The 7,148-nt window shown below is 36.7% G+C and overlaps 2 protein-coding genes across 2 annotated transcripts; both read right to left on the bottom strand.

Moving 5' to 3' along the window:
• Positions 1-135: 135 nt before the first annotated feature.
• Positions 136-4,517, bottom strand: LOC100641676 (uncharacterized). Its single transcript, XM_003385931.3, has 12 exons — positions 4,082-4,517; positions 3,691-3,957; positions 3,550-3,623; positions 3,254-3,494; positions 2,853-3,203; positions 2,737-2,802; positions 2,517-2,663; positions 2,393-2,469; positions 2,281-2,337; positions 1,655-1,690; positions 1,472-1,594; positions 136-762 (listed from the first exon to the last, which is right to left on the bottom strand). Exons 1-12 carry the CDS (start codon positions 4,425-4,427, stop codon positions 304-306), a joined length of 2,244 nt encoding a protein of 747 aa, XP_003385979.1. The 5' UTR covers positions 4,428-4,517; the 3' UTR covers positions 136-303.
• Positions 4,518-4,541: 24 nt separating this feature from the next.
• Positions 4,542-7,027, bottom strand: LOC109581410 (uncharacterized). Its single transcript, XM_019995485.1, has 11 exons — positions 6,693-7,027; positions 6,359-6,640; positions 6,206-6,300; positions 5,945-6,158; positions 5,536-5,850; positions 5,447-5,485; positions 5,371-5,400; positions 5,213-5,320; positions 5,079-5,164; positions 4,718-5,023; positions 4,542-4,670 (listed from the first exon to the last, which is right to left on the bottom strand). The coding sequence occupies exons 3-11, from the start codon at positions 6,236-6,238 to the stop codon at positions 4,620-4,622; spliced, it is 1,182 nt and encodes a 393-aa protein (XP_019851044.1). The 5' UTR covers positions 6,239-6,300; positions 6,359-6,640; positions 6,693-7,027; the 3' UTR covers positions 4,542-4,619.
• Positions 7,028-7,148: the final 121 nt, after the last annotated feature.

Raw genomic sequence — 7,148 nt, 5'->3', positions numbered from 1 at the left:
GAATATACTGCTGAATGTATAGCTGCTTAGTCAGAATGTCAACAATTGCAGCTTTGATAGTAGCAGCAGGGTGAATCTTATAAGGTAAAGTTGTTTGATTAGCAGTAGTAATAAAGTGAGTCTAAAAAGGCAATGTTATTTGATAGTGGTGTCACATGACACATCTAATTGATATGTTTAAATAATTATGGTATTACAGAGATTAAAATTATAATAATACATGATGTCAAAGTAAGTGTTCAAAATGATAATGAATGATATAATAATTAAATTAAAAATATAATTATGTATACATATATTAAATTAACAGACGGTAGTCGTACTGCTGGTATTTTTAGAATAGTTAGAGTGGCTATTAGTACTACTGACTGCTGGGAGCTGCAATTGATCTATGTGAGCCGGATTAGAGGCAACTAGCGAGAAAGAGTCGTCATTGTTATTCTGTGCCTGCTGAGAAGCACTGAGATACGTAACGGCACCAGCCCCATAATCATGAGGAGCGTCACTTGATGACTGTTGGTTGGAACTTGAGTATCCTTGATCTTGACGAGGTAATCCCGATGAATGTCTGGAGAATGGAACGGCAATGTTTAGGTTCCTTGGCTGGGCTCCTTTTGATTTGGGGGGAAGGGCATAAGGTGGAGCCTTTATCTTACTGTACACCACTCTCTCTTGTAATTTATTGTGAGGTTTTCTACCAGCTGCTTGTTTACCGCCAACTTGAATATCAGCATAATGAGATTCTTTACCACTTGGTTGTGTCTAGTCAGTAAAATAATAAAATAAAATTGAAAGTTCTCCAACATTACAATACTATGCTTATACTACTGCCCTTAGGCATATACACAATCTCATCAAATACTAGAAGGATTCTCCATTTCTATTACATTTTCTGATGCATATACATGTTCTTATGTTGCATAGAAAGTTTAAGCTGATTCCGATCAAGTTTGGATTTTTAAAGAATTTTTAAAGTTGCTCCAAAATTGGGCCAAAGTCCCTGTACCATATAGTACAGGGTCATCGGCCAAATTTCACCAAAAATGACTAGGAGAGAATTCTCCACTTTTATTACATTTTCTGATACATATACATGTATTTATGTTGCGTAGAAAGTTTGAGCTGATTCCGATCAAGTTTGGATTTTTTACGAATTTTTAAAGTTGCTCCAAAATCGGGCCAAAGTCCCTGTACTATAGTACAGGTTCGTCAGCCAAATTTCACCAAAAATGACTAGGAGAGAATTCTCCATTTTTATTACATTTTCTGATACATATACATGTTTATATGTTGCGTAGAAAGTTTGAGCTGATTCCGATCAAGTTGGATTTTTTACGAATTTTTAAAGTTGCTCAAAAGTATGTACATATATGTACACTATTTTACGTTGTGCCTACAGTGTATTTTTGAAACTGCTCAAACTAAAATTAACAGTAACAATGCTACAAATGTACATGTACATGTAGATTACCTCATTAGATGTGGTTTCTCTTTGTGTCGGAAAATGTGATTGACTTCCATGAGGTACTACATAGTGAGATGAATAGGGCGGAGGGTCTTGTTCTGTCACTGTACAATCAGTGAGGTAACTACCCTATCATCATTATTATTATTATTATGCATGTACTGTAAATGGTCTATTAATCAGACTCACTGTAGTTTTCTCTGATAATGCAGTGGAATCTGTTGCCTAAAGAAATGTTTAAAATTTATTTGTCAAATTTAATTTAAGTGACAGTGTCAAACAATAATTGATACAGTCATTATAATTTAGCATCAAGAGGGTTAATGAATGATAACTATCACCTAGACCAAGTGCCAAAATTAATGGAGTAATTCTATTATTATTATTGTATGGCAGTAAAATAAAATCAAAAATAGAAGAGCATATTTATTTTGATCATTCTAGTTATTCTGATACCTTCATTCCTAGACATGTCGATATACGTAAATTATGATGCATACTTAAATGGTGCATTTTATAATAATTGGTCTCTAACAAAAGAATGACCATGATGGACAGTACAAAGGACATGCCTTCAGCTGTTGTTGCTAAAACAAGCTGAGGTCACATAGCAATGGATGTTTTAATTTGGTCAAACTAATAAAATCAGGTATTCAAAGTATGCAAGGGATTCAGACTATGCCACAACAAAGCACCCATTTATATTGGCCACTTCCCTATTTGTCTTGCTTCTCTTAATGTCTGAATGTAATAACAAGTTGACATAGCTACCAATTACTACAGTCTGGAGGACAGGAGAGTTATGATGGCAATACCTGTGTATCCGCTCCAGTATCTGTTGCAGGTACCTCTGTCAATCTTACTCCAGTCCACTAAACAATAAGGAATATGATTGTTACTAGCTATTATTTATAAAGCGTTGTTTACTGGTTGTTCTGTGGTGCTTGTTGTTGGATAGTCGCTTGGTTCATTGTAGTCAGTCCATGATGATGGACGCCAAGAAGCTATGATGTTGCAATATAAATTAGTAAATAAACTAGTGAGATAATACCATTATATTTCCTGCCCTTTCTACGTTTCCATGTCACTGTGAGGACTATAATAACAACAATCAAAGCAATTGCAATCAGTAGCAAAACAACCACAGTGACACCTGCAATGACTCCAGTGTTATTTCTTGCTGCCGGCCTGGTATTATCTGATCATTGGCAGATGAAAAACAAAGATCAAAGAAATAGAAATTTAGCTTTCAATTTATAATTCAAACTAACTTGTAGTGCCAACTGTACTGGACACTGTTGGATAAAGTGAACTAGAAGATACATATTTGGTAGAAGCTAGAGTAAATGAAACAGATCAATAATGAACATGTATGTGTGATATTTACCAGTGGATACTATTGATGTGGTTATAGTGCTAGAGCTACTAATGTGTGGTGTAGCTGGATATGTAGATGAGTGTGATTGTGATGTGTGTGGTAGAGCAATGGTAACAGCCGCTTCTTTCCTCCATTTCTCAGGAATAGATCCATCAGTGTTCCAGTCAAAAACTCTCACTTGATGCACCCCATCAGCTAACGTCACACAGGTTGTATTAGTATGATTTCTAGTGACATTCCACTGCCTTGTTGATGTCTTTATTACAAATCCAAGTGCTTCTGATCCACTGGTATATGACACATTTACACAGACCCCAGACTCATTTGGAGTTATTGTCACACTGTTCAGATCAAAAGTCCCTTTAAAAGAGATGATAACTTGATGAATTGTATGACGACAGTAAACTCACAGAGGTTAAATTCCCTTGTTTTGACTGTCAGACCTTGTTCTGTCTCAAAAACAAGCTGTCCAACATAACCACCATCACTCAATAGCTCATCAACGCTGTATGAATCACTGAGAACACTCCCTGTCAACATTCCATTGTGATTCAGAGTCTGATTAGAATGAGTCATAACACTGTTGCTATACATATTCCTCGTCACTGCGTGGACTCTGTCTGGTATTTGCTCGGTACAATTATACCTAATCTGTTGTTAAAGTGTTAATAATGGGCATATTCACACTCAATTAATCATTCATTACTTCATATGACACTTCAATGGCAAAGCTCTCATTGTTTATGGTTCCTGTATCATTTATATAATAAACATCTGGAACTAGAAATTTAAAATTAAAATAAACAACAATCAAAACATTGACATTACATCACTGTAGTGACTATACCTCCAACATGTGTGTAATTCAATGATACTGACTGTCCTTCTCCTACAGCATTAACTGCTACAATAATTGCATTATAGTACTGACAGGGAGTCCCATTTAAGTCGAGTGTTGTTAAACTTGAATTGGTTGTAAACAGAGGGAGGTTGTTATTGTTGATGGTGATCATGTAGTGTGATATTGGCACACCTGACAATGTGAATGGAGGCGTCCATGACAGTCTCTGATGGATAACATCATAATCGAGATCAATAACTGGGCCTAACAAACCTGGGGGAGAGGATTAAAGGCATCAAAGAAAAGATGAAAGGGAGAGGAGAATATGAAAATGATAGTAAAATAAAAGGGATATATTTATACAGTTGAACACATGTTAGTCCTACTCAGCCAATACCTTGAATTCTTAGGATAACAGTATCAGAGGGAACAGCCTGTGGTGCGTATACTGTTGATGTAATGGGAGTGTTATCAAGCTCTGTAGAGCTAGTGGCAAGCGTGAGGTTAGAACGAGTTCTGTCCCCACTCAGTGCTTCTTGTACTACTGATATTCCATTAAAGTTGTAGCTACTAGGATACACGACATTGTTGACAGCCCAAACAACATTTGCTGAGCTACCACAAACGACTACACTGAATTGAGCAGGCGTCCCTTGACTGACGTTGAGAGAGGAGGGCTCCACAACATAAGGACAGCAACGGACAAGGGACAAGAGAGAGAGGAGAAACACTGCCTCCAACATTCTTGTTTAGAAATACCAAGTGGCAAGTGTTCAGTGAGTAAAAATTGCAAATTAGATCATAAGCCACGCCTTATCCTGCAATGACGCGAGCCCCACCCATCAACTTGCAATTAATTGTGCAATAATAAAGACAAAGACACTTTGGTTCATATAAATAGTAAAGTTACAACATAAGTGAAACTACAGGATAAACTATGAAGGAGGAAAAGGCAGCTGAGGGAATGAGCTATTCCTAGTTGGTCCCTAAAAATAAAATACTTTGAAATAAAGCAAAGATTTAGTAAGCATACTGGAGGTCCAAATGAAAATTGATCAGGAGCTGGAACATTAGGAGTGGTTGGTTGACTTGCAGGATGTGGAGATAAAGTAATTTCATTATTAATGGGAGAAAGTGGAAGACTGATAGAAGCTGGTCTCTTTCTTGGCTTATGAGTGGTATGTTGAACAACGAATGATGAAACAGTAACATTGTTATTTTCAATCACAGCCTCTTGTTCAATGACAGGAAGCAACTCAACCTCAGCCTCATTTATAAAGCAATCTTCCAGGATGGTATCAAGATGTCCTCTAAGTTGATATGATGCGGGCTGGCAAGGCTAGTAATGAATCATAAGAATATAATAATATATTTAATGTTATTATGAGTCTTACAGGTTCACCAGATGAAAGCAATCCACTCTCAGCCATTTCAGGAACAAGTTGTACTTGAGATCGACCACAACTTTGCAATTGAAACTCTAGATCAATAATGAGGTAAAAGTATTAAAGAATTTATTATAATTTACTTTTTGTAACAATTAAATACACACTGACAGAAACTGCAAGTACAGCACAGACAAGAAGGAATATTGTTATACCAATGGATACAATAAGTTTATAATCATGAGAAGGACCTACATAGAATGTATATAATGAAGAAAAGAAACAAAAAATAATATCATACCTGAAGTGGGTGATTCAGTGTTGGGCGATCCTATAGAAGTAAAGTATAAAATGAAAATAAAGAAACATTAATATACCTGAAGTGGCCAAAGTGGGTGATTCAGTGGTTGGTGATGCTAGTGAAGTAGACAAAGTATAATAAGATGAATGTGAATATCAGACTAACTTTTAATAGGTATGGTAAGAACACCAGTGAGAGCTGGCTTGGAAGATAACTTGAAAGGCTCTCCATTACTCAAGCTAAATGCATATGCTTCCCAGTGATAGGATTCATTGCTGGTAAGAGTATTCACAGCATAGCATTCAGTTGTGATCAAGTTATCCCTCTTAGCAGATGTTTTTAGTTTCAAAATTACATCAGTACTGACATGCAACTCAACAATGCATCCATCAGCTAATGATCCATTTGTAAACGTGCACTCAAGACAAACACTTCCATTGTCAGCAGATTTTAAGTGAACCAACTGGAGGTCAAAGGTGCCTAATAAAAAAACACATTAGAATGCTGACAGTGCATCTGAGATGCACAACAGGGAATTCCCCTGGTAAGCCCCCCTTATAAATTAAATGCTTACTCAGCTTGTCAAGTTTAGTTTTGACACACTCAGCAACATTGCAGTAGTAAATATCACCAGATAGTACAGCATTCTTCATCACAGAGATATTTTTCTCATGAAACGTCGTCTCACCAGGAGGGACGGAGAACTCGTATTGTTTAATGTGCCCACTGGAGAAGTTTATAAACATATGAACTGTGTCAGGATAGCATCCAGGACATAATGGCTTATCCTATGGTGCAAAATAAAGAAATACTAATCATGTACGTATGCACATACTGCAGTGTTCAGGAGTATGGTCATGAGATTCATTATGGCATCATTTCCACGATTAACAATAATGACACTGACAACAGTAGCAGCAATCTGTGTTGCTAATATTATAAAAAAACGAAACAAGTAACAAATGCAACATCAAATAAACAAACATACCATTTGGAATAAACACGGTACAGTTTGATGCAGCCCCTATACTTCCAGCATTAAATGAAGTGACAGTAATATTGTATGCCTTGTACTTATCTAAAGAGGTAACGTTCGACACTGTTACATTGACTTTGCTGTTGTCGGTAGTAAAAGCTTCCGAGAGATCATACGGCTCAATAAAATAACTGGTTTTCACTCCAAGCAATGTATATGGTTCAGTGAAACTGATGTGAAATTGATCTTGAATGAAGAAGTGACAAGATAAATCAGTAACAGGACCGGGTGGACCTAAATCATGTAGTATAAAATGAGTAGATTTGGTAGTACTATGCTTTAATACCTTGCACTCTAACTGTTGTTACTCCAGAGTAAACAAAATCGCCTCCATTTCGATCATTAGCAAAGAATTGGATAGTGTCTTTATCATTTTCAAGGGTGATGTTGGAGATTGTGTAGAGTCCTTCAATATAAGGCGAAATCTCCCCAGTTTGATTAGATTTGTTGGGTTCAAACTGGCTGAATGATGGAGAACTCGCTGGAATAATCGTCCCAGAGTCGTTAAGAAAAATTGCTGTACAGTTGACAGTGATCACCGTGAGGTTGAGAGTAGAGCCAAAAGACACGTTATAAGTAGCATTGGGCTCGTGGATGAATTCTACACAAAAAAAAACAGACAGTCATGTTTAAGTTCTTTGCACTTACGGCATGAAGAAGACGTAACATCTCTTGTAGATCCTATCAGAATGATAACAGGGCTGTTACTGTCTATTGGACGGACACGGAGACTGGAAGTGAT

This window comes from Amphimedon queenslandica, unplaced genomic scaffold (genome assembly GCF_000090795.2).
Source record: "Amphimedon queenslandica unplaced genomic scaffold, v1.1 AMPQUscaffold_13441, whole genome shotgun sequence".
Lineage (NCBI taxonomy): Eukaryota > Metazoa > Porifera > Demospongiae > Haplosclerida > Niphatidae > Amphimedon > Amphimedon queenslandica.
The sequence above is the reverse complement of the archived record's forward strand: the minus strand, read 5'-3'. Positions and strand labels throughout refer to the sequence as shown.

Excerpts from the sequence above, each read along its gene's own strand:
- LOC100641676 (XM_003385931.3), bottom strand. The coding sequence starts at position 4,427 with ATGTTGGAGGCAGTGTTTCTCCTCTCTCTCTTGTCCCTTGTCCGTTGC. Across the intron at positions 3,204-3,253 it reads AACAAGGGAATTTAACCTCT|GGACTTTTGATCTGAACAGT; the intron begins GTGAGTTTACTG and ends TCTCTTTTAAAG. Across the intron at positions 2,803-2,852 it reads CACATCAATAGTATCCACTG|CTTCTACCAAATATGTATCT; the intron begins GTAAATATCACA and ends CATTTACTCTAG.
- LOC109581410 (XM_019995485.1), bottom strand. The coding sequence starts at position 6,238 with ATGAATCTCATGACCATACTCCTGAACACTGCA. Across the intron at positions 5,851-5,944 it reads AACTAAACTTGACAAGCTGA|GCACCTTTGACCTCCAGTTG; the intron begins GTAAGCATTTAA and ends TTTTTTTATTAG. Across the intron at positions 5,401-5,446 it reads ACCCACTTTGGCCACTTCAG|GATCGCCCAACACTGAATCA; the intron begins GTATATTAATGT and ends TTACTTCTATAG.